Here is a 26,751-nt window from a genome sequence, read left to right as displayed (position 1 = left end):
CTTGATTTCGGCTCAGGTCGTGATACCAGGGTCATGAGTTTGAGCCCCGCGTTAGTGAGTCAGCTTGGAATTCTCTCTCCCTCTGCTTCTCCCCCTGCTCATGTGTGCACACTTGCTCTTTCTCTAAATAGATAAATAATCTTTAAAAAAAAGAGAGGAAAAAAAAAAAAAGAGAGGGAACTGCCATAACCAAGAGGAGGAACACGTCCTTAAAACACATTATGTAACAATACTTAAAACTGTGGTACTGACACAAGAATAAACTATATTTAAGTAGGTGGTCCGAATCCTATTATATGTGCATTGATGTGTAGAAATTTGATATGGTGAGGGAGATTATCAGAAAAAAATGGAAAAAGGAAAGGATCTCTCAATAAATGGTATTGGAATTAACATTTTTTTAAAAGAGGAAAATTGATCAATTTGATACGCCTCACAGCAGAATCAATTTCAGGTGGATTAAAGTCAAATATTTTTTAAAGATAAAAAAACACAATAACTAAAAATAAAACCACCTATTTTCTACAGCAGTGACAACATTCTAGAACCAAAAGTCAAAACTCACAAAATTATGGATATATTTTACTATAAAAATTAGACAATTTTGTGTCAGCCATCATATAAATAAGAGAGGCAGGTGGGGAAGATGTGGTTAGGAAAAAATGGTTAATATCTTTATTTTATTTGGAAAAAATCAATTCACACACGTATTTCACACAACTTGATAGGGACATTGAGATCTCACGAGATAAGTGGGCAAAGGACACCACACATGTTTTTCGAACCATATAAAAAAATCCAATATTGTTTGTATTAAAAGAAATGTAAACAGAAAAAGTTACCAAGCAATTTGAAAATGAAAATATCCCTTGCTGGTGAGGCGAGGTGAAATCAGAGGGATGGTATTAACTGGTGTGGTTATGGCCCTCTGGAAGCAATTTGCCATTATCTATCAAAAGCCATAAAAACACTTCTGTTTTTTACCTAATACTCAAACTGAACGTCTCCAATCCCCAAAAATAATTCAAAATAACAGGCAAGAAGATTTGCTGCATTATTTGTAATTAAATAAGGACATCACATAAATGTTCAACAAAGCTAGGGATATGCATTGTGTTATATTCACCTGACAGCATAGTCTGGTCAATTATTATTTTTAATAATTCCAAAGACTAGGAAGTAATAGGAAAAAACACTTGGATGTTTCAAATAAAGACATGTAATGTATATGTACTATGATTAACTACAGCCATATTAAGATGGAAAGGACTCCTTAAGATAATTATGACGAAGTAATGATATTTTCCCCCCACTTTTGCTATTTTATCGCTTTTATAATATAAATATAAGTGAAAAATCATCCACATCCTGCATAAGTTGATGAAGATAGGCATAAAGAGATAGTTACATGGGGAAGAAGCCAAGTGAATCTGAAGTTAAGACAAGGTGCAATTAGAACTTAATCGCTTCATTTTCTTTTCCTTCGTGGAAAACAATCTTCCTCTGTACAAGGCTTCTATGGCTCGTGCTCTACCGTGTGTGAGCTCTGCTGTGTGCAGTCATGGAAACATGGTATTTTAGAATGGGCAGAGTCTCTGAGGTCATTCTATTCCAAAATCCCAACTAATTCAAGAACCAGTAGTACAGTATTCATTGCAAGTGATGCTAATGGATACTTCTGATCAACTAAATAGTCGTCCCATGAATGGTGAGCTCACCACTTCAGGCTCTGCCTTCCAAATCATGCCTGAGGCTGTTAGACTTGACCACGCCTCCATATCTCACATAAAGCAGGGCATCCTGGTCAACATTTCCTTCCAACTGGGATTCCAAACCACAAATGACAAACTATGGGGCAAGAGTGAAACCGCATCATTCTTCCTAACATGATATCAAGCTCAAGATAAGACATTAGGGACACCCAGGTGGCTCAGTCAGCTAAGCATCTGGCTTCTGCTCAGGTCATGATCTCAGGGTCCTGGGATCAAGCTCTGCATCTGGCTCTCTGCTCAGCAGGGAGTCTCCTTGCCCCTCTGTCCTTCCCCCTGCTGGTGCTCTGTATCAAATAAATAAATAAAATCTTTATAAAAAAATAAAGACATTATCCCCACTCATGAAAAATATATCCTAAAAATGGGAATATAGAAAACCATAGCCAAACTACTGAATAGAAAAACAAAAAATCATGGGCAAAGATGAATTCCCAAAGAAGAGTGTGAGATAGTTGCCCATGCTTCTAAGGATTAAAGACTTTACATCAGTAAAGATTCTCATTTAGAAAATTCTTTCATCTCTTCTGGAATATAAGAGGGGGAGAGACAGCTTTTCAGTGCTCATCTTTCTTAATATATTAGAGCTTCTGGTTGTCTCTAACCCAAGTAGAAGCTGAAGCTCACTAACTGGTAGGGAAGGGCTGACAGCTCCACGTAGGCAGTGGGACCCTCCTTAGGTTTTCAGAACACACTGTTCCTTCTCTTAAACAAGAATCATCCCATTTCAGGTGTGTTCTCTGTATTTCATTAAAAGGGTCTAAAAGTTCCCTGTTTAATGGTGGGGTGGACAATCACATTATAAAAGGATAATGGTTCTTCAACCTCACCCAAATTTTTAAATGATAGTGAATGGAATGTTATGGATATGGGTAGTTTTAAAATGATAGATTGCAAAGTGCTGTTTGGCAGGTGAGACACAATGCTTGTTCCCCATCCCCACCTCAAATTCATATATTGAAGCCCTAGCCCCAGTGTGACCATATTTGGAAGTGAGGCTCTGGGGAGGTAATTAGGTCATGAGGTTGGGGCCTGGCGATGGGATTATGGGATTAGAGACACCAGAGAGTGCACTGAGCTAGCTCTCTCTCTCCCTGCCATGTGAGGACATAGTGCGAAGGCAGAAGAGAGTCCTTGCCTGAAACTGAACACTGCTAGACCTTGATCTTGGACTTTCCAGCCTCCGGAACCATGAGAGACAAAATTTCTGTTAAGCCACCCAGTCTGTGGTAGTTACGGTGCCTGAGCGGACTGAGAGACAAAGCAATAAGGAAAATCAGGGGAAGAGGGTAGTGTCTCAAGACAATGGCCCTGACAGCCTGCCTCGGAGGGACCCAGGCAGCTGGGGTGGGAGGGAGGGGTGGGAGAAGTCTGGTCCACCCAGCCCTCTTTAGGGAGCACAGGCGAGCCGAGAACATGGAAGAATGTAGAACCTAGAATGGAAAACACTGGCAGAGGGGTGTTTTGGAGGGTGGAGTAAGAGGATCAGCAGACAGAAGAAGGGCAAGGTCTAACTTTCCTCTCAGCCATGGGTTAAAAAAAAGGTATACAAAATTCTGGGGCCAGTTGTTTTTGGACTCTTCCAAGAATAGACAGTTGGTATTCCTTCCTTGAAGCATAGTCCATGGGTTACAACGTTAGGGGGGTCCTTCATACACGAGCTGGTTCCCTGCAAGTGGTGGGGGTGGAGTGAGGGAGGCAGGATTTAAGAGGACCCAATCCTTCCATCAGACAGGTGGGAAAACTAGCATACGCCCACCTGCTGGGCCCCACGTGCCCTCTGGACCATCAGGTGTGGGCTCTCCGTACAACAGCAGGAGGGAACAGAGGAAGGCCCTCCAGCTCAGAGGGCAAAGAGGTGCAGGCCCACAGAGAGGTCCTTGCTCTGAACTCCCATTTCACCTTCCATTCCAACAGCTGTGCCGTCTCTGCTCCGGTCCTCTTTCCAATGGGGTCCCTCCTTGAACCAAAGGGTAGGAGATGGAGCCTCTTGAGGACCAGGAGCAGAAGCAAGGCTGGACACAAACGGCTCCTCTCCCCGGTGCTGGAAAGGTACTATTCATCTCTCCCACCCCGCCAGCAAGCCTCTAAGACTTTCCACTGTTGATCGCAGGGGCAGAGACCGCCAGCGGACTTCCCTGGGACCAAGCTTTGCCGAGGAGGATCAACACTTTCTCGACACCAAAAGCAATAATGTCTCCTGAGGAGGGCTGTCAGACATCCTCCCAGACTCTCATCGACACGTTCGCCTTTCCTATTATTCATAGTTGCCTTTAGATCCAGCACCTCACATCATAGGAGCTGTGCCCCAGGCGAGGTGTTCACTCACAATTCCCGCCGGGAGTCGCAGCCCTGCTCTGCGTAATTGTGAATTTCAATACGCTAACAGTATCAGGCTGGCCAAGATAAACGTAATGGATTTGGTTTAGGATTTGGTGCCAAGTAATACACAGCTGATTAACCCAGCCCACAGATGCACGGAAATCATCTGGTTTTCCTTGCTTCTCCATGGGCTCCTTCCCCAGGCCGGCATCAACTGAGAGCTGACCTTGGCCAGGCCGTGCACAGAGATGTGGAAACTGCTTGTTGTTCCCAACAAGGCTCTGCGCCTGCAAAACAGCCTTGACTGTTGACTCACCAGACCAGACAGCTCGTTGAGGCGGCTGTGATGCACACGGAACACAGGACGGCTCTGCTGCCTCTAGGTGGCGAGACAAAGGGATGTGAGGAGAGGGGATGTGAGGAGAGGGGCCAAGGGGAAGGCCGAAGAATGCCCACTGTTTGCAGAGCCTGTGGGAACAGTTGCCAAATGGAAATTACGTTTGTGAGGGTAACGGGTAGAGAGTCTATGGGAGGGTCTGGATGGGACAGGGAAATGGGCCAGTTTTCTTCAGATCTCGCCGATGTGGAGCTGAGTATGACACTAAGTCCCACTGAATTCTCAAACAGTGAGAGAGAGCAGAACATCTTGATATATGTCCTATGCTCAGTCATCTTATGCCATATAATTGGGGTTCAAAACTAGGATGGAAAATATCAAGGAAGAATGTTAGTGGATGAAGAAACGGCAAAGGATTACTTACTTGACAAATATTTACTGAACACCTGTTACGTGCTGGGCACTGAGTGGGCGCAGGAAGCCTGGCCACATGCTCATAGCAGCCCAGAGAGAGCCCCTGTGGGAGACACGGCGTGAGCAAAACCCGAGTGGACATTCAGAAGTGGGAGCTCCACTTCCTACAGATTCAGTCTCTGGAAACGTCTCCTGAGACAGCGATCTTTATTACCTACTGCTTTACCTATGCCTTTGGCTCCCCGACACTGTACTTCTGGGCCCTCTCTTCGGAGGGTCTGGCTTCTTCCGCACAGACGAAGGACTCTGTATGGTTTCTTTTCAAGTTCTCCAGGTTGGACCTGGGAGGCTGCCTCAGCGGGCCCATGTGAGCTAAGTGGAGGGTGGTACCGACAACATGATGAGAGGCACCATTCAATGCACGTTTCTCTCTTATAAAAGCAGACAGTGTCTTCTCCAGGAAGCTGGCTCGGTTGGTGTTAGGGGCCCCTCCTCCATGCTCCACCAGCCACCTGCACACCCCTCCCTCCTTCAGCACCATCTATTATCCTGCTGGCTGCTTCTTAGGCTGCTGTTACTCTGAAGTCTGAGACGGCTAGAACATCTTTTTCATCTCCCTTTTGCTGGTGTCTGGCGTAAAGGGTGTACAATAAATGTCTGCCACGGAATGAAGCACCTGGGTGGTTCTCATGTATTTCTGAGCCCTGCTCCCGGGGTTAAACATGGGCAGGGAGCTATGCATGTAGGATACCAAAAGAGATACCCCAGAAATACCCTTCCAGGCCAGGAGGACGGGGGCATTCCCGTGCCTGCAGGTGGGGCTCTGGTGGGATGCACAGAGCCGGGGCCTGGGCTCTAGCTGCAGGCTGCAGACCTGCTCAGCTTTCTGGGAGAGTATCAATTTCCCCGGCTGCCTCCAGCCCACCGTTTCACTTGTTAGCAGCAAATGTGAGAAATGAAAAGCATCTCAATGGGACCTCTAGGAGAACGTCTGGGATTCTCAAATATACTTTGAATGAAATGTTACTTCTTTTACAAGGCAAATAGTCCCCTCCACCACCTGTTTTGAAGAAATGTCTATAACAAAGCCACATTTCGAGAAACTATTAGATAGCTGATGATGGATTAAATCGGCTCTAATTTGAACATATTAAGAAGCCAAGCAGAGAAAATATTTTCACATTCTGTAGGTCAATTGAAACATTAGAAAAGTAAAATATTCTTTCAAACTGTTTTTCTTTTTTGAAGGTTTCACCCTGCACTCCCACCTAATGGGTAGGTGTGTGTGCATGTGTGTCTATGCGTCTGTGTGTGTGTGCGCACACACACACTTTGTTCCCGAGCATGCCTGCAGAGGGGAGCAGATATGTGAGGGGGAAGGACGTGAGTGAGTGGCTAGAAAGGGCGACCTGTGAGTGAGGCAGAGCTGGGTGGCTTCTTGTCTCCACTAGCTCATATTCCGAAACCAGTGAAGTTCTACTGCCATCTCGTGGCACCGTAACATGTTCACAAGAGGCACAGTGTGCTCAGATCCTTAAACGAAGTCCTGCAACATCCCAGTAGCCCACACAAAGGTGTTAACCTGCAGTGAGATTAGAGTAAGAAATAATCTTGCTTTTTTATTCAAAAAGATCATGTGCTTCACAACAATCTGGTTTCAAAACAACCTCAGATCTTAAGACTAAGGCTACCATGACATTTATTTTGCCATATTTAACAGTTTCACTTTGAAAAAGCCCCAATGGGAAAAATTACCTTTGAAACCCACTGGGACAGTCTCACATAAACTAGGATATTTCACAAGCAATAAAGTTCTGTCTTCAATATTCAATATTCAATATTTTCAATTTCATCCATGTCTTCAGGGTCGAGTTGCTTAATACTGCTGTCTAGAAGAAGGAAAGAGAATGGAACGAGTCTGAGCCCAGGGCCTAAATGGAATGTCATTCCACTCAACTCTGGATTCTCTTTAAGATTTTATTTATTTATTCAGGGAGAGACAGAAGGAGTAGCAGACTCCCTGCTGAGAAGGGAGCCCAACATGGGGCTCGATCCCAGGACCCTGAGATCATGACCTGAGCTGAAGGTAGTGGCTTAACTGACTTAGTCACCCAGGCACCCCTCAACTCTGAATTTCTGAAGACAGTGATATTTTGCAAATATGTGTTCCTGTGATCCGCTGCATGGAAAGCCTTAAGAGATGAACATTCTCGAGATCAGTTAAGGAAGAGATGGCATCAAAATAATCAAATAAGAATGACTAAAGTAACATCAAATGCACCAAATAATAGAACAGAGGTCTAGATACCCTGGGGCAGGAAATAGACCAGAGTGCAAGTGAGGGGAGCCTGGGAAGGGAGCCTGGCTGTGCTGGGAGGAATGAAGTGGGTGTGTGGGGGGTGAGTGTATGTGTAGGGGGTGTAGGAAGGCAACAGGGAGAGGGGTGAAGGCTCCTCCACTGTCACTTCTCAAAACGAGGTCATAACGCACTTACCATAGCAAGAGTTCTCTTTGCCTGCATCCCTCCTTGCTTCTCCTAACACAGAGGTGCTTAATCAACTTCCCTGCAGGGCCACAGACGTGCTACAGTCTGCAGACTTTTCAGAACTGTATTCCAAACTGCATACATGCACTTCTGTGCACCTCCCCAGGATAGTTTCCATTCTTCCCACAAAAGTTAAGTACCATTTCCCAAATAGGCGAAGATATATTCAGGGTCATTTTTGTGTTCCTCTTTCCCGGCTCCCCTGCCCTATCCATGGGTTTGGGGCATGGACTAATTTGAGAAGTGGACACCTCAGTTTAGGTCACGCTTCCAGTTTCCATCAGAGGGCAAGCTGCCAGTCCAAGAACCCCAGCAGGTTATCAGAGCCTGCCTTGTTTGGATGGGGGATGGAGGAAGGGACAAATGTAAATAAAAGAGGAAGCTGGGGACAATTTTATCATAAAGGACTTTATTACTTTGTTTAGGAAGGTGCTTTATAGGACGTGAAAAGCTGCCCCAGGTCCCACAATGGGCAATAACATAAACCTGAATTCTTAGTAATTCTGCTTGATTTTTAAATTGTTCCTTAGCCACACCCTATATGGATGATTTAACCAATGGTCTCACTTTAGGAACCCTGGCAGTGTGAATCAGAAGCCTCCTACTCCTTGGCTCCTGCCCCCGCCATGCTACCCTAAGCCTCTGGGTGCAAGGTTCGTGACACATGCCATCAGTGTCACCATCAGCAGGGTCCGCGGTTCCCACTGTGAAAGGTGCTACTTACTGAAGTGATCCTGGATCTTCATGAGCAGGGGCAGCTTATCCACTTCAATCATGTTGAAGGCCAGGCCCTTTTTCCCAAAGCGTCCTGTCCGCCCTATGCGGTGAAGGTAGGTCTCGTAGTCTGGCTCCTCTGCTTGGTTTACAGGGAGGTCAAAGTTCACAACAATCGTGACCTGCTTCACATCGATCCCTGGAAGAGGAGAGGTGCTGTAGGGTCCTGCACCTGGTTCCTTAGGACACACCTATTCACAAACCATATCTGCCAAGGAAACTGTCCTTAAAGCCACAATTTACCAGTAAAACCTGGCTTTACATCATGGAAGCGGATACCTTGGTCAGGCAGTTTGCTGGCACAGTATGCCTACAATGATAGATTTAAGAGTGTCAGTAGAAGCTAATTCCACAGAATCTAAATAGGTACAAAAGCTGTGTGTGTGCTGTGGACCCGGGCTCTCCCCAAGCCCATGGAGCCACTGCCTCCTCTCCACTCCTACTGTACTAAGCCCCCAGCAGGCCCCCGCTCTAGTGTCCTCTACCTTTCACAGGATCCCCCTCAGCCCCATGCCCTGGCCATCATCCCACCCAGGTCTTTTTTTATGCTTTGCCTCACTGTTACAACAGCTTCCAGCTGGGCTTCCCTTCTCTCTTCTTCTGATCTCTCCAACCATAGTCACCATGGCAACGCTGAGAACACTGCTGTTGAGGACCCGACTGCCCCAGTGGCCCAGGATAAAGTACAAACAACTCCAGATTCCCATACTACCTGAAGTCTCATCTCTTCTACTCCTGACTCAAATCCAACACTAGTCTCACAGTAGTGCCATTTCGCAAGCAAACTGTCAATTCTTACCAAACTGGAATCCCTACCCTTCCTTCAGAACCTTTCATATCTACTGTCCGCTAGAAGACTTCGGAGATTCCCCGTGCTTCTGTCCCCCAGCATTAGAAAGTTGGGTCATAATCCTCGTCCTCCTTGGGAGTTCCTGGTGCCCTCTATCCTCCAAGGTCTACAGTCATACCACCCAATACGGTTAACTTTAATTCAAATTAAAAATTCATTTCCTCACTCACACTAGCCATGTTTCAAGTGTTGGCAGCCATATATGGCCAGTGGCTACCAACTGAACAGCACAGAGTAGAACGCTTCCATCAATGTGGAAAGTTCTATTGGACAGCACTGCTTCTGGACAGTCAAGCCTCTAGGCACTGAGCTCCAAGGGGCTGGAAACTCATCCTTTTTCAGGCTATTCTTCCATAGTGCTGAGCTCCACAAGCATGGCAGGTCCTCATTTCTATCTGCTGAACTAAGAATGAATTAGGAAACACGGTTTGAGTGTGGGGAGGTTCTAGGCAAGGGTACAGGAAGGATGACGAATGTAGGAAGGCCCATCTCTTGAAAAAAAGAATTTCTTCCTGCAAGTAGTCAACAGTTTTTGAAATTAAAAACACTTCAAGAGATGATCAACATTATCAGTCATTAGGGAACCTGAGTTTAAAAACCCCAAAAGATATCACACACATCTACTAGAATGGCTAGAATTAAAGAGTGACGATACCAATTGCTGGCAAGGATGCAGAGCAACTGGAACTTTCCTACACTGCTGATGGGAATAAAAAAACAGTAGCCACTTTGGAAGACAGTTTTACAATTTCTTATGAAGCTAAATGTACATTTACCATATGACTCAGTCTACTCCAAGGTATTTATCCAAGAGAAATGAAACATGTCCATGAAAGACCTATACCTCAACGTTTACTACAACTTTATTCAAAATAGCCCCAAACTGTGAACATTACAAATATTCATCAACGAACTGGTGAACGGATGAACTAATTGTGGTACATCCATTCAAAGGAATACCACTTGGCAATAAAAAGGACTGAACTACTGGTATATGTCACACCACCGGTGAATTCAAAAGCCTATGTCAAGTTGAGTAAGTCGGACACAAAGGCTAACTACTGTATGATTTAATTTATATAGCATTCTGGAAGAGACAGAAATCTGATCAGGAGTTGCCAGGCATCAGATGATGAAAGGAAGAGGCTGGCTGCAAAAGAGCACGAGGAAGTTCTGGATGGAGAAGGAAGGGTTCTGTACTTTGATTATGGTGATAGTCTCATGACTATTTGTCAAAACTCACTGTATACTTAAAATCAGTGAGTTTTATCATCTGTAAATTATACTTCAATAAACTTGATTTTAAATGTGTGTGTAGACACACATGCACACACGCACACACATACCTCGAGCACAGACATTGGTTGTTATAAGAACTTTCTCTTTCCCATCCCGAAACCTCTGAATGATGGAGGCTCGCTGATCCACGGTCAGCTCTCCGCTTAACAAAGACACTTGGTGGCCGTCCTGCATCATCTCCACAGTCAACCACTTGGCATTTCGACGAGTCTACATGAAAACACAAAACCCAGCAGAACCCCGATGTTTATAGCAGCAATGTCCACGATAGCCAAACTGTGGAAGGAGCCTCGGTGTCCATCGAAAGATGAATGGATAAAGAAGATGTGGTTTATGTATACAATGGAATATTACTCAGCCATTAGAAACGACAAATACCCACCATTTGCTTCAACGTGGATGGAACTGGAGGGTATTATGCTGAGTGAAGTCAGTCAGTCGGAGAAGGACAAACATTATATGTTCTCATTCATGTGGGGAATATAAATAATAGTGAAAGGAAATATAAGGGAAGGGAGAAGAAATGTGTGGGAAATATCAGAAAGGGAGACAGAACGTAAAGACTGCTAACTCTGGGAAACGAACTAGGGGTGGTAGAAGGGGAGGAGGGCGGGGGGTGGGAGTGAATGGGTGACGGGCACTGGGGGTTATTCTGTATGTTGGTAAATTGAACACCAATAAAAAATAAATTAACAAAACAAAACAAAACAAAAAAACCAGCAGAGCACCCCAAGTCAAAGCACACCGGGTATGTCTGCAATGCTCACATATGCAGGGTGGGAAAACCAGAAAGGGCTGCATGGGAGTTTAGCTTTCCCCCTCCCTCAAGTCCTAGAGATCCTTAGAACGGGCACCTCCTGTGCTCCTCCGGGTCATATCCTCTCAACCTGCAGGAGCTTTGGCTTCTCAGTCACGAAGCCGAAATAAAACACTCACCTCTCTCACATGGCAGCATGAGGATGAAACGGAATAACCACAGGCACTGTAAGAGTGCTCATTTCTGCCCGGTGTCTTGTTCAAATCTTTACGTGCATTATGGTAATTGTGCTCAAGACAATTTAACAAAATAGCTACCTCATTTCATTTAAAAAATTTAAAAAGTCCCAAACCCAACGCTTACAAAAAATGGGAGTCACTTGCTCAAGGTTTCATGGCAGATGCGAGCTTTCTTTCATTCTACACGTACATTTTCATTTCAGTGCCATCCCTGTGCCAGCAGGTACCATTCTAGTGGGGCTACGAAAGTAAGACAGATGAGGTCCTGTGCTCACAGTGCTTGCAGTGTTCACGTGGTAGAGAGAAAATACAGCCAATGCGTGAACATGAAACACATCGGGAGAGCAAAAAAATTAATATGCAAGTAAAAATAGGGCAATATTAATAGTGAGTGATAGAGTGGCTACTTTACTATAGTAAGGAACCAGACAAGAACATTCTGAATCTGACAAAGGGGATCTATAAAAACCCCACAATAAACATCTACCCATATGGGGAAGCGTCAGGAGCAATCCTCCTAAACTAATGCCCTCTACTTAGCATCATCTTCAAGTCCTATTCCAGTACTTAATCTTTTCAGGTTCCATCCATAAAACACAGATTCATTTCCATCCTACATTGTTCTGAATATTAAATGCCCTGTACACAACGTATTGGCAGGGTGCCTGGCCCTAAGGCCGTCCCCTCCCCTCCTGTGGCCAGGCCAAGTCCAGGCACAACAAGGACAGATCCTGGCTCCATTACCTGGCAGAAGATGATGGCCTGGCCGATGGTGATGCCACCGTAGATGTTGCACAGAGCCTGGTACTTGTCTTTCCTATTCTCACACAACACGTAATACTGTCGGATGTTGCTCAGGGTCAGCTCCTCCTTTCGTAACTTGATAACATTAGGGTCAGGAATGATTCGCTCTGCAAACTGCCACACAGAGTCCTCAAAGGTCGCTGAAAAGAGGAGCATCTGGCACTCAGAGGGTAAAGCTCTGTAGAGAGAAGGGAAGACGCCGTCAGCCACGGCTGTCCCTGTCGCCCTCCTCCGAGGCAGCTTCGAGCAGGTCCTGCCACTGTGACCAGGGGTCAGCGGGTGAGGTGCCGCCTGCAATGAGCTCTGCCTCTGTGCAAAGGGCCATGTGTCCTGCCTCCCTGACTCCCAGAACCAAGAACTTGCTGAATGTGGAGCTTAAGAGCTAAGTTTAGATATGTTTTTTGGAAGGTCTGGGGTGTTTCATGCCACTTTTAAGAGAGGCAGAAGCAGGAGTCATGAGTGTCAGTCTAGATACTCTTCATGGTATTTGTCTCACACGAAGTTAAACAGGAAGAAGGAAACAGGCTAGTTATTCAATGGCAGGTGTTGCATTTCTTGGGAGGAAAAGAACAGCCATACTATCTTTATTTGGAATGGGAAGGACCTGGATGGAAACAAAAGGGGAACCAAAGGGGAAAAGCTACTGCATGCAAAACTTGAGGTGGACCAAAACAAACACAGGGATGATTTACATAAAGTTTAAAAGTGGGCAAAATAAGTCTATGGAGCTAGCAGTCAGAACAGAGGCTAATCAATCGTGGAGAGAGTTGGGGCAGGGACTAGTGATAGGAAAGGAGCCGTAGGGGATCTCTGGAGAGCCAGTGATGTTCTATTTCTTGGTCTGGGCCATTATCACACCAACACAGTCTCTTTGAATTTTCACTCAGCTGTACACTAGTGATTCATGTATTTCTCTGAACATATTTTACATATAAATACATTTTAATTTAATTTTATTTCAGACAAAAATCACCACTTTTGGGAAGACGACAGAGCACCCAAAAGATAAGTCATTAGTGCTGAAAGAGAGTGGGAGAGATCGTGGAGTGCGGCGACTCTCAGGCACTAACTACGCCAAGCTGGGGGGCGTGGATCATCTGGGGAGCTTTCCCAAGTAACAATCTGACAGACTTCTGGGCAAGTATGGTAGACTGTGACACACGTATGTACCTCCTCAGCTTCCCACATACAACTAATATGATAATAAAGAGAAAGATACAAACCCATAACAACATGGAAAAGAGGAGAGGAGAAAGTGGTGGATGAGGTATCTTATTATGTTTCTGGAAGATGGGAATGTGGATGATGCCCTCACGGAGTGCTACAGGTGGACATGGTGATGCAGAGGGTGGCTGAGCTGCAAAGACAGTGGCTTCCTCACAACCCCTGAGAGCTTTCAGAGCTGCAAGGACCAGGGCCCAGAGAAAGCAGGGGTGATGTGTTAGAAAAAACAAGGGAAATTATGCATTAGCTTGCTGCAGGGTGGTGAGGGGGGCTCTCTTGTATCACAGTCCCCTGTATCACAGTCCTTCCTCTGGAAAAAGATGGTGCCAGGACTTGCATCCCAAGGCTTGCAGCATTTCATTTCTTTTTCTCTTTCTTTTTTCTTCCTTCTTTCCTTTCCTTTCCTTCCTTTTTTTTTTTTTTTTTTTTAAAGATTTTACTCATTTATTCATGAGACACACACACACAGAGGCAGAGACATAGGCAGAGGGAGAAGCAGGCTCCCAGCAGGGAGCTCAACGCGGGATCACACCCTGAGCCAAAGGCAGACGCTCAGCCACTGAGCCAGCCAGGCATCCTGCACCATTTCATTTCAAAAAGACAACGTACACAGATTACACAAGGAAAGGAAACATGGGCTTGTTCTGCAGAACACTCTGGATTTTGAAGATCTTGTACAAGAAAAGAATATAAACCATTTCATTAAGAATTTTTCTGGTGATTAAACTGATTTAATCTTATTGAAATGCTATTTTTTGATTTATTGGCCTAAATAAAACATGAATTTCACCTGATTTTTAATGTGGCTATTAGGAAATTTAAAATTACACATGTGGCTTGCATTATATTTCTATGGGACGAGGTATGCCTGGGTGGCTCAGTGGTTTGAGTGTCTGCCTTCGGCTCGGGTCATGATCCCGCAGTCTCAGGATGGAGTCCCGCATCAAGCTCCCTGCATGGAGCCTGCTTCTCCCTCTGCCTATGTCTCTGCCTCTGTGTGTGTCTCTCATGAATAAATAAATAAATAAAATCCTAAAAAATATGTATTTTTCTATGGGACGAGACTATGATTTAATCTTTTTAAGCAAAAGGAAGAAAATCAACAATGGAGGGATGACCAACCAATATAGATGCTCTAATTATTACTTAATATTCTCTTGAGTAGAAAGCCCTTTTTGACTACTGGATCTTTCATGGAATTCTGAATCTTTCATTCTCGGTTATACATAAACTAACACTTATTGGTAAGGGGAGGTAAGAAGGAAATCTTACTTGATCTTTGGCCAAAATTACTTTAAATAGGAAGACTGGCTGAGCATGTGTATAAGGAGCAGATGAATCCCACCTTCATTCAGGCAGCTGAGCAGGTACAAGTAGGAGACTAGAGGTTTATTCTGTGCAGAAATCCCTTGGGGATACCAGCCTCAGAAGAAGGTGAAAGTAAAGCAGATCACTGAAAATAGGGAGTGAAAATATGCATATGAGAATATGCAGCCCAGCCCATTCCCTGGCCCTGTTCCCAAGAGGCCAGTAGCCAAGTGTATGTCTCCTAGGGATGAGATGAGAGACATTCCATAGTCCTAACAATCCGCAGGTAATGATCATCTTAGAGGGGAGCTGCCCAGGTCACAAGCCCCAGCCATGCACCTGGACCTGTCAATAAGCTTCTTGGGTACTGATACAGACTATGGAAGACTAGCCATGTATCACCAGATATGAGGGGGAAAGGTCCATCATAAGAGACAGAGACGTAGCAAACAAACAAAAGAAGAAACAGACAATTCAGAGCCAATGTTGAGAACAGAAAAGAATTTTAAATACTATAATTAACATCCTCAGAGAGACAACAGCAGCATATGGCATCCATAACAAGAAAAGGAAGTTACAGAGAAGAAACAGAGAAAGCCAGGACAACCCAGACAAGACCGAAAAGGCCAAATGTGTTATTTTAATGACAGACAGAAGGACACATTCAACTAGGTTAAAGAGATGAACACCAAAAACAGGGCAAAGTACTGCATGACGGGCCGAACTGAGTGCAAGGCACGGTGGGGAAGGAGACATGAAAAGCACATATGGAGACTGAACCTCCCAAAGTCAGGATGAGACAGGCAACATTTCCAAATTCCAAGTTTTTTTTCCTTTTTAAAGTACACAGAGCTCAGCTGGAAACAGTGGATGCTGAATTTGTTTCGCTGTAACACACAAATGGACATGCATCATTGCATTCTTCCCTTGACATCTCTAGGAAACTTAGTGAAGTTACATTTCCTGCATCAGTGTTTGCAAGCAGAATGTCCTGTGGGGGAACAAACGCAGACATTCTGACCTCAGATGTCTTACCACTGTCAGCAGTCAGTGTAGAGCTAATTCTGTAAGATCTTATCAATGATCACACTTTGTACACTATAGAGGATGATATGTCCGGTCACAGCAGCAAAAAAATATATTCCCCCCTATTTTTTAGGTACTTTGACTTGAAAAATGGAGCTCAAAATATCTTTGTGACTTCTAAGAAGTTTTAAGAAGACACCAAAAAATCTAAAACAGAAGACTGCTGATCTCATATCCAAATACAAACTAGCTTTTGCTCAACTGTCTGCACGTGCAGCACAGTGCAAATGCAGATTCCAGTCAGTCTGTACTTATCAAAGAAAATGAAAAGATCTTGCCAGTTAAATATCCCACATACTCTGTGCACAGCACTTCCAAAAGGTGAATCATGCTTAACTGTGACACTGAGCTTTCGTTGTCAGAGTTTTTGTTTACTTTTCAGTGTGCTCAAAACTTGCAGAGGCACTTAGTAAAATTTTTACCTGTATGGAAATGGAAGAAGAGAGTCACCTTGAACATCTGTCCATCAGATTATCATTGTTGAGGCCACAGAAAAGAGTTAAAATGCTGGCAGGTCATAAAATCGTATCTTCAAAGCAGAAGAAAGGATTATAGTAAAACAGAAATGATATGTTGTTTCTCCAAAATTGTGTGATAACCTGTGAAGATTCTTTCAGGGGTACAGACAAAAAGGATGGACTGCATGCCCTGAGCTTTCTGGTGCTACTGACAGGTTATATAACAAATGCTCATAGCAAAAAACAAAAAACAACTCATTTTTTTAAAGAAATAAGGCTGCTGCAAAACTCAAAAAATGTCACCAGAAAAGGGCAGTTCAGTTCAACAAGACCTTCTCATTCTTTTGCTAAACAATGTAACTTATTCAGAATCCATCTTTGATTTTACTGCTTAAATATACATTTTTAAGATTTTAGTTATTTCGGGAGAGAGGGCGAGAGCACACACAAGCAATGAACAGGGGACGGGGCAGAGGGAGAAGCAGACTCCTCACAGGAACAGGAAGCTGGACGCAGGGCTCAATCCCAGGGTCCAGGATCATGACCTGAGCCAAAGGCAGTGGCTTAACCAACGGAACCACCCAGGTGCTCCTGATTTCACAAGCTTAAATTGCTCCCATCCTTCACCGCCATTCCCCTGAGAACTGCAATAGTAGCTAAGGTACTTCAGAGCATTTAAAAATGATGGATGGACATTTTAGACGTGGACAATCTAAATGGTGGATTTATAGACATGAGGGATCTGAACAAACAGCTGGTCTACCAAATAAGCCTGAAGACAGAGCTGATGTGGACATTTCTAGAAAGCTAGATACGAATTCTTGTGCATTTAAAAACCAACTGTTGCTAGTAAGTAAACTCTTAAATAGTCCATGCTTGAACACTTTTGTGAAGAGGACGTCACGCTGGACTAATACCAGGGGTAGCGTGAGCTTGCTAAGACCAGAGCTACAAGTCAAAATGAATTTTACATTGGAATGTATTGTTTTACTGACACATATAAAAAAAGAAGGCTGCAGTTATCACTGGAAGATGAAAGTGAAAGAGTAGAAACAGCCTACCTATGAGACAAAAAGAAATAGGTCACCACTGGTTTAGTCTTTAAACACAGGTAACACTGTTTAATTAGTCCTATTGTAGTCACATTCTCCTCATAAAAAGTCTTATATTTAAATATCTTAAGAATGTACAATGGCACAGAATACAATAATTTAAGATTAAAATAAATGCTGTTGAAGATGACATAAAACACTGTTATGTCTTTCTCATACATATTATCCATTTAATTAGTTGTACTAATAATTATGACTAATTGTCCCTATTAATCAGTTATTGTTTTGCTTAAGTAGTAGCATTTAGTAACAAAAAATATAGAATGATATAGAATTTTAAAGAAACATGTGTTTCCCATATTTTTATGTTAATAACATGTATATTTTATGTAAAAAAATGACTTGTTTTTTCTATATTATATTATCATATAGACTTTTTTTTTCTTTTGTCTGGCATGACTGTGTCCTGTTCTCTAAAATGTTGGTCACTGTAGGGAAAGAATAACCTAAAAAAATTTTCCCAGGTCTGACAGGAACAAGGTTGAAAAATGAACACAGTGGGACACCTGGGTGGCTCAGCGATTGAGTGTCTGCCTTTGGCCCAGGGTGTGATCCTGGGGTCCTGGGATCGAGTCCCGCATCGGGCTCCTGCGAGAAGCCTGCTTCTCTCTCTGCCTGTGTCTCTGCCTCTCTCTGTGTCTCTCATGAATATATAAATAAAATCTTTAAAAAAAAATGAACACAGTGAGTGCCCAATGTGTCTAGAACAATGGATGAGAAAAAAAAGGACCCAAACCAATACATATCATAGAGAAGTTTCAGAATACTGTGCAGAAGGAATATTCCAAAAGCTTCTAGAGAGAAAAAAAACAGATAACATACAAAAGTTGGGGGATCAGGATGACAGTAAACTTGTCAGCAAAGCAATGGAACAGAGAGTATTAATCAGACTATTTTAAAAATTTCTGTTTTCACCACTGACTCTGAATTTACTGGGAGAATTCTTTAACTTGGATTCCACATCCAATCAAAAGAGCAGATTACAGGCACAATGAAGACATTTTCAGACCTGTGGGAGATGGAAAATGAACTTCTTTTTTAAAAAAAATTTACTTATTTATTCATGAGAGAGACAGAGAGGAAGAGAGGCAGAGACACAGGCAGAGGGAGAAGCAGGCTCCATGCACCAGGAGCCCAACGTGGGATTCGATCCCGGGTCTCCAGGATCGCGCCCTGGGCCAAAGGCAGGTGCCAAACCGCTGCACCACCCAGGGATCCCTCTCTAATGGCTTCTTAAAAAGAACATTAGGAAGTTCATTTTCAGGATGCCTGGGTGGTTCAGCAGTTTAGTGCCTGCCTTTGGCCCAGGGTGTGATCCTGAGTCCAGGGATCGAGTCCCACATCGGGCCCCTTGCATGGAGCCTGCTTCTCCCTCTGCCTGTGTCTCTGCCTCTCTCTCTCTCTCTGTGCAACTATCATAAATAAATAAAAATTTAAAAAAAAAGAAGCCATTAGAGAATACCCTCCTGAAGACCGAGTATACGGATAGTAAACCAATAAAAATGACCCCGAAAACAGGAGATTCCAAACTGTAAATGAGGGTCAGGAAGAACTATGGTGACAGCTTCACAACCAGTCCAGACTGAAATTGGAGCAAGCTTGCAAGAGTTTCAGGAAGAAAAAGAAATTGATGGAGTTTTTACATGTTTTTGCCTATATGGAGATATCACTGATCTATGACAATATGATGAAATAGGCAGAGAAAAATTAAAGATCCCTACCCAGTGATGCTAACCCAATGAAGGAAAATAGGCAGTTATTAATTTAAGGGGAAACAGCCATACAGAAACAAATATGGCTATGGTAATCTACTGCACAATAGTGAGCAATATTTATAATGCCCTAATGATAACAACGGTTATTGTAGCAACTCTTGTGATATGACCACAGAGAGGCAACAAAGGGGACAGGAAGGTGGGAGAGGGTGGAGGTACAAAACAGCTGGATTCCCACCTCCTATACTAGCAGTCAGACACAGGGACACATTAAAAAATAGCCATTTAAGGGTTTATATGAGGGTTAGTACCAAAACAGAGCAGTATTCTCTAGAAGATAGGGCAGAGGGGCCACTGTTCATTACAGTGGCCATTTCAGTACTATCTAGCTTTTTTTTTTTTTTAAAAAAAAAAAAGCTGTATTTGAGAGAGAGAGAGAGAGAGAGAGACAGCGCGCGTGCATGCACAAACACAACCCTAAGATCACAACCTGAGTCAAAACCACTGTGCCATCTAGGCATCCCTCAGTACTATTTGAATTTAACACTGAACATATGCTTTATTTAATGGTACGTGATGCAGATTCCTAGAGCCCACTCCCAGAAATTCTGAACCAGTGAGGTGGTAATCTGTAAATTTAAGACTCTTGGGTAATCCTGAGAGAGGCTTGGGAAAACAATAGGATTTACCTGACAAATGAGACTTGACAAATGTCAGGACTCGTTCATGGGGCTCCTGATTCCAGGTTACTGTGTTCTCTATTCTCTACTCTCCAGCAGTTATCCTCACAATAGCCTGATGATTATCAGGCTTTAATAAACTCTCTTTAGACTTTTGCTCTTAACAGAAAAATTAGTGGCACAATTTGGTGCCGACCCACCACGTGGGTTCCATGTGAAGGCCTGTAGTGAAAACGAAAGCAGTCGGGCAAGATTACTAAGGTGGGAAAATGACAGCAATCTAAGGACCTGCGGAGCTGGTGAAACTACTGAACACCCAAATTTGTTTTAAAGGCAAAGGAAGCCGGGAATTAAGTAGTGAAGACAATTGGGAGGAGACAAATGAAACTCCCCCTCCAGACTCAAGATCCAGGAAGGAAAAGGCTGAATGTGAAACTTACCTCTGAATACGAATGCTTTGATCTGAGAATCCTTGCGTGTCGATCATCACGTCCGCTTCATCCAGGACAAACACACGAATCTTAGTCAAATCAATTAATTTTCGCTTGAAACACCAATCCAGGACAGTCCCAGGAGTGCCAATTATAATCTGCTTGGTGACGTCGGTGCCTCTGGGAACTAGGGAGAAAAGGGTTCAAAGACTCCTTCAGATGCGAACAACCCTAACAGTCTACAATTCCAGGCCACGAAACACAGGACTCCTTAGGCGAAAGTATATTTCGTGATGATTTTCCAAGTGCAAACCCTAAAGGTCATTGCAAATTTTGATTTTGCAGAGCTTTTGGATAAATTCCCCAGTTTCCAGGTTTAGAGTAAGAATAGTCCCGCCTATATGATTCTGCCCCACGGTCAGTTAAAAAGCTACCCTGCAGCAATCCCACTGCCCTACAGAAACACCGGCACAGTGGTAAAAAATCTACAAACTGTCCCCAAATGGAAAAAAGCAAAACTGTCTACCAAAAGGTTACATTAAATAGATTATGGAATACTATGAAGTTAGTCAAAACAAGGAGGTGGGACCATATGTGTGGACATGGAAAGATGTTCAAAACATGTATGTTTTTAGACACCATGAAAAAAAATGCTTCCATTGTCGTAAATGCTCTACAAAAACAAATATACGTATGTTCATCCATATGTGTGTGAACTGAAAAAAGGAAGCAAACAATGAAGGTCTGTGAATAAAACTAGTTATCCTTAGGGACGCCTGGTGGCTCAGTGATTGAGCACCTGCCTTTGGCTCAGGGCATGATCCGAGTCCCACATCGGGTTCCCTGCAGGGAGCCTGCTTCTCCCTCTGCCTGTGTCTCTGCCTCTCTCTCTCTGTGTCTCTCATGAATAAATAAATAAAATCTTAAAAAAAAAAAACTAGTTATCCTTGGAAATTGGTTTTTGGAGGACAAACAAGAACTTTGTTTCACTTTTACCTTCCCATCTTCCATGTTTTAAAGACTTTTTTTCTGCTACAGACATGTAATATTTTTATGAAAGCGTTAAAGAATACAAGCTGTTCTGCACAAAACAATTGAGCCTCAAAAAAAAAAAAAAAAGAATATACAAAAGCAGTGTCTTGCAAGATGTGGAAATGGTGTGACTAGCATTTACGGGATCCTTATTATGCACCAGGCATGTCTGCAGTGCTGCACCTGCATCAGTTCATTTAATTCCAATCTCAGCTCTTTGTACAGGTGCTGCTATAGCTCCCATTTTAGAGACAAGGAAGCCAAGAAGGTACAGAACATGCTTGGTGGTGGTGGAATCAGGACTTAGAAAACCAGCCAGGCCTGGCTTACTGGTACATACTGTGATTCCCTCGAATGGCGTACATCACTTGAACATCCACACAGAATTTTCCCATCCGTTCGACCACACGACCAGTTTGCAAAGCCAGTTCATAAGTAGGAGCTAGGCAGAGGCACTGTGAGAGAGAAGGGGGAGGTCCCAAGGCTCACACAAGCCACCATGCACATCTGAAGTACAAGTAACATCTGTACAGGGAGACGCATGTGTGCAAAATTGGGAGACAGATTTTGGTTGAATGTGGTATTTTCGGTTGAACGTGATTTAGCACTTGATAGGTCTGAGGTGAACGCTGAGTATGGAGGGGAGAAGGGCTGAAGGATACAGAAATACCTTTTATATATTCCTTTCTAAAGAGTGATGAAGAACCACAGATCAAGTTTTTCTGTGGGAGACAGTGGGGTGCAGGGAGGCTGGGAATGTAGAAGAAAGGAAATGCAAGGCGCATCACCGCTTGAGTATCACCCCCATGACTTCCTGCCTGCTATTACAAGTCTGCCTGTTTCCAGAACACTCCCTGCTTGATCCAATCCACTACATCACCTCTGGCTGAACATTTCCTAAAACTGTTACTTCCATCCCCCTTTATCTGGTGGTTGCTGATAAATGAAGATGTTGATGGAAGAAACTGGTAGATATGTAATGCATTTACGGGCTTCAATTAAAGATCTGTGATACAGAGGAGAGGAAAACACAGTTCAAGTGCTAACAATTGTTTCCACACACATTTCTCAACATGGGTTCAAGCACAGCTTTTCCAGAATTTTTATTCATGATATCAAACCCTGAATATATACGTCAGTGGACCTAAGAAGGCACACACTTTCGTACGCCCAGCATCATTCACACCCACAGCTTATCTTGCCGATCAAACTATAAGTTTCCCAAAAGAACCCTTGTTTTCCCCACAGCCAGGGGGTGGGTTCAATACTCAGGTAGTCAGCCTGTCAAACGAGTTGAGGAGTACAGTTTGGAGAAATAGGGAAAGAACGCCAGACACTTTCCATGAGTGGAAGCTAAGTCAAGAGAAGGGCAAGCGCAGCTCCAGTCCCTGCTCAGTCGCTCTCTGACATCTGTGATCCCATGTGAGACACTCCCCTCTCCAAGCCCCAGACTCCCCTCTGCTAAAGGAGGAGGTGGACTGGGTGATTCTCTCGTCCTAAAGGTATACAGCTACCACCAGTGAATGCTCACTTTAGGCCAAGCACAGTGTGAAAGAGGCACGTTATTTAATCTACGTGACAATCGTATGAGCCATTCATTCATTCAACAAGCCAGGCAATGTGCTGCTCAGAGTCAAGAAGGATCCATGCCTTTACAGATGTTATCCTTACAGACAGGGAAACAGAGATGGAAAGACCTACTAACTCACCTAACAATTCTACTAGGAAGTAGAGAGGCTGGGACTGGAACCAGTCAAACCATAAAGCCCGTGTTCCCGTCACTGTCCCGTACTGCTGCCCAAAGCTCTGGTTTTATGAAGGAATCTCTATTCTAAATGCTATCATATCATGGCAGTAATATCGCCCATTACTAAAATAGCATTGGCATTGCAAACATTCCCCTTTCTCCCTCAGCCTTTCCTTACCTGTGGGAACAATTCCAAGGTATTAACTCTGCTTAGCATTGCCAAGACAAAAGCAGCTGTTTTTCCTGTTCCAGATTGGCTCTGAGCTATGAGGTTCTGGGGTCTGTAGAAGAGAAGAGACATCTGGGATAAACTGCATACAGGAAACTAAGAACCAAGTTGGAACAGCACTGCCCTGGAAACTCACGGGTGTGCCAGCATCATAGGGAGAGCCATTTCTTGGATTTTGGATGGTCTGTTAAATCCCATTGCATAGATCCCTTTTAATAACTCTTCCTTCCTATCGAAAAAAAAAAAAAAAAACACTTAAAGCCTATGATTGGTCAGTAGCCTCAGAAATACAAACTAAAAGGGTGCATTTTTAAATTAAGCCACTTTGCAACTAAATTTCAAAAGTAATATTTAGAAAAATACAATTTTTCAAAAGTAATATTTAGAAATATACAATTTATACCTCGACTCCCAAGCACACACAATCATGGCTGTATGTATGGACCACTCCAATAATACGCTATGCTATAAGCCTATGCTGAGGACAGTAATAATAGCCTAACATTGAACTTTTGGTTGAACCAAAAAAAAAGGAAAAACTCATCTGAAAGAAATGTATCAATTTGCCAGAAGAGTCTTATTTTCTATACAAGGAGAAAACTGAGATTTACTGTATAATCCTTTTTAAAAAAGATTTTAAAGTAATCTCTACACCTAACATGGGGCTCTGATTCATGAACCCCAGATCAAGAGTCCTATGCTCTTCCAATGGAGCCACCCAGATGCCCATACTGTTTAATTCTTTTTCATGAATGACAAACTTTGGTTCTTTAACAGCTATTTTCAGAGAAGACAGATTTTACTGAGGTAATTCTTACATCAATTCTGTGTAGAAGTGGAAGACACATTACTACCTCATCCTATGAGCCAATTTTTTTTTTTTTTTTTTTTTTTTTTTTAGAGAGAGAACAAGTGGGTGCCAGATGGGGGGTGGGTAGGGGCAGAGCAGGAGAGAGAAAATCTTAAGCAGGCTCCATGCCCAACAGAGATCCGAACTCAGGGCTCAATCTCACAAGGCTGAGATCCCAACCTGAGCTGAAACCAAGAGCTGGACACTTAACTGACTGAGCCCTGACACACCCCTGAGCCATCAGTTTTAAACACATCTTTCCTGGTGTCTCATGGTAGATGACAGGAAGATAAAATGAAGTAGGCTGGAACACTTCCACCTTCAATGACATACACGCACATTTTGCATTTGCTTAATTGGCAGATTACTGGCAGCCAACTGTTAATCATAGGTAGGCTTCTCCTTCCACCTAGAACAGTTTGGGGCATTGGGATTTTGGATTTCTCCCCTTTACATAAGTCCCTATCAGTAACTCTTCCTGTTAAAATACATTTCCTTAATGTGAGTTGACAGATACCTAGGAAATGCAAACCCATTTGGGAAAGTTATTCATTTGAATACCATCTGAAATAAAACATAATTAGGATAACAGCTTATAACTTATCTACAGTGAGGGATGGAGGATATGTGGTCCATTGACGTCCCTGCATCTGTATTATGGTATGGAGAATAGCAACACGGCTCTGTCAAGCTTAGCTAGCCCCCTTAGCACAGCAAGATTAAAATATTTTACTTTCAAGATGTTCTCCATTTACTGCACACTCAGGTATCCTAATGCTCCTTTTTGAGTTACATTTCAATTGCATGCAAAATGTGCACATTTCATTTTAATACTGCTTATTAGAACATGAAGAGGATTCTGAGGGTTTTTATTATTTAGCAGATTGTTCTGTACCATTCCTTCTGGCATTTTCCCAACATTAAATGAGTAAAAAATACTCACAGCCGCAGCTCTTCAAATGTTTTTACTGAGTAGAGTGGAGAGCTGGGATCCTTTTGTAAGACTTCAACTCGGTGACTGGATTCTACTAAGGACTGCCGGATTAACTTGTTTAAGAGTGAATTAGCTGCCAAATCCACTAGAAAAGCAAAAATAATAATAATAAAAAGGATATATTGTAGGAGAAAAATCCAGCCTTCTAAGTGATATCTAATAAATCGCTCCTTCCCGTTCAGAGATTGTGTATCAAGCAACTGCTCCTACTCTCATCTTTCTTCTAAAAGAAGGTTCTAGAAAGAATGACTTAACACCGACAATTCCTTTTTTACCCGAGAATCCAGCTTCTTATGCTCTGCAGCTGCACCAACCTCTGACCTTAAGCAAGCCTACATCTATCACCACCAGGCCTAATTTTTCCTTGCCCGCTGAAAACTCTTAACCCATTCCTGCACATTCCATATCAACTTCCCCTACAGAAATATGGCCTTACTCCTAATTTTTGTATTTCTCTGATAGTCACTATTTATAAAGAAAATAGAAGAAAAAACAGCTCTTTTCCAACCGAGATTATATGATTCACCCACACTGTAAAAATCATGATGAACTGATACAGAGGGCTAGGTGCATGCAAATAAATGTATCTCCTACCTACATCGTCTTCATCATCTTCTTCCGTGTTATTAATTGAACCATCTAAAAGGATGGAAGAGAAACAGTAAGTACCGAACAAGACAGGTAAAGTGCATGACCCCAAAACCCTCACTGACTCCTCGGTGTGCAAGGGGCATCCAGGGGAAAGCATGGGATAAAACAACAGGCAGGTCGCGGAGGGCCTTGGCAGTTAAATTAATGGGAGCCGGAGGCGTTTGGGTTGCCAGGGCCCCGAGGAGAGCGATGCTTTTTTTAATTAACGGAGGCCCATCTGCTTTATCCAAGAGCACTCACCTACGTTCGGGACCGTAGTGGTCTTAATACCCCGAAGGTTCTTCCGGGGATGGATGAGGTTTGAGAACTATCGAAAGACACAAATTTCAGCCGGGGTTAGGAAGCCAGCCAGCCAGCAGCCCATGCTCCCCCCGGGGCAGGGAGGGTCCCACCCCAATGCTCTTTGCCTCTGCGGGGTCAGCTACGGATTCCGACACCGGAGTCTTTTCAGGACGAGGTCACCTCTGTGAATCGTGCTAAAACCGAAGGAGGCTTTCCGCCGCCCCTGTACCTTAGGGCTCCTCTAATCTAAACGTGGCCAGTCCTGGGGGGGGGGGGGGGGGGGCGGGGTCACGGCCCGAGCCAGGGCAGGTGGGCGGCAGCGCGCGGTGGTGGGTAAGCGGGAAGGAGCCGAGGCTCAATGGTCAAACGGGGAGAGCGGAAAAAACTCCAAGGTCTAGTTGGGGCTACCAGCGGCTCGGCCTCCCGGGACTCCTAGGGGTCTTCGTCTCGCGAGTCTCGGGGTCTCCTGCCCGGGCCCTGCCCGAGTCGCGCCGCGTCTCCCCTCCACCGCTCGACACCCCGCTCCACACGCCGGCGGGGCTCCCCCCGCCCCCCCGAGTGCGGCCCTGGCCCCCGCCCGCTTGCCCTCCCCGGCTCAGCGGCGGTTACATGGCTGCTCAGCCGCTCGCTCTCCGCCGCCCCGGCGTCGCCTCCCCAAAGTAACGACGCCATAGCCGCGCTCGCAGCTCCCGCCCCCGGCACGTGCGCCCTCCCCCGGCACGAGGCCGTGCCCGGCCGCAGCGCGCGGCCAATGGGCTTCCTCCGGGGGCGGGCCGACGCGCCCTCGACCTGCCGCGGCGCGGCGCGCAGGCGCACGAGCTCCGGGGAGGCGGGGGGCGGGG

The 26,751-nt window shown here is 44.2% G+C and overlaps 1 protein-coding gene across 2 annotated transcripts; it reads right to left on the bottom strand.

The window, feature by feature from the left end:
• Nucleotides 1-6,435: 6,435 nt before the first annotated feature.
• Nucleotides 6,436-26,665, bottom strand: DDX25 (DEAD-box helicase 25). 2 transcript variants are annotated; one of them, XM_072822608.1, is made up of 12 exons: nucleotides 26,519-26,665; nucleotides 25,868-25,934; nucleotides 25,571-25,615; nucleotides 24,926-25,061; nucleotides 23,269-23,361; nucleotides 23,082-23,184; nucleotides 21,497-21,611; nucleotides 20,134-20,311; nucleotides 12,051-12,288; nucleotides 10,358-10,520; nucleotides 8,112-8,300; nucleotides 6,436-6,731 (listed from the first exon to the last, which is right to left on the bottom strand). In XM_072822608.1, the coding sequence occupies exons 1-12, from the start codon at nucleotides 26,579-26,581 to the stop codon at nucleotides 6,670-6,672; spliced, it is 1,452 nt and encodes a 483-aa protein (XP_072678709.1). In that variant the 5' UTR covers nucleotides 26,582-26,665; the 3' UTR covers nucleotides 6,436-6,669. The 2 variants fall into 2 exon arrangements, with proteins under 2 accessions (XP_072678709.1, XP_072678711.1); XM_072822610.1 differs by lacking the exon at nucleotides 26,519-26,665 and adding an exon at nucleotides 26,318-26,409.
• Nucleotides 26,666-26,751: the final 86 nt, after the last annotated feature.

This window comes from Canis lupus, chromosome 3 (genome assembly GCF_048164855.1).
Source record: "Canis lupus baileyi chromosome 3, mCanLup2.hap1, whole genome shotgun sequence".
Classification (NCBI taxonomy): domain Eukaryota; kingdom Metazoa; phylum Chordata; class Mammalia; order Carnivora; family Canidae; genus Canis; species Canis lupus.
The sequence above is the reverse complement of the archived record's forward strand: the minus strand, read 5'-3'. Positions and strand labels throughout refer to the sequence as shown.

What these genes read in the sequence shown, in the direction of transcription:
- DDX25 (XM_072822608.1), bottom strand. Translation starts at nt 26,581, where the DNA reads ATGGCGTCGTTACTTTGGGGAGGCGACGCCGGGGCGGCGGAGAGCGAG. An exon ending in CAAAGCATTCGTATTCAGAG is followed by an intron (nt 12,289 to 20,133) that starts GTAAGTTTCACA and finishes TTCTCTCTACAG; the next exon opens with AGCTTTACCCTCTGAGTGCC. An exon ending in GAAGATCCAGGATCACTTCA is followed by an intron (nt 6,732 to 8,111) that starts GTAAGTAGCACC and finishes TCCTTCTTCTAG; the next exon opens with ACAGCAGTATTAAGCAACTC.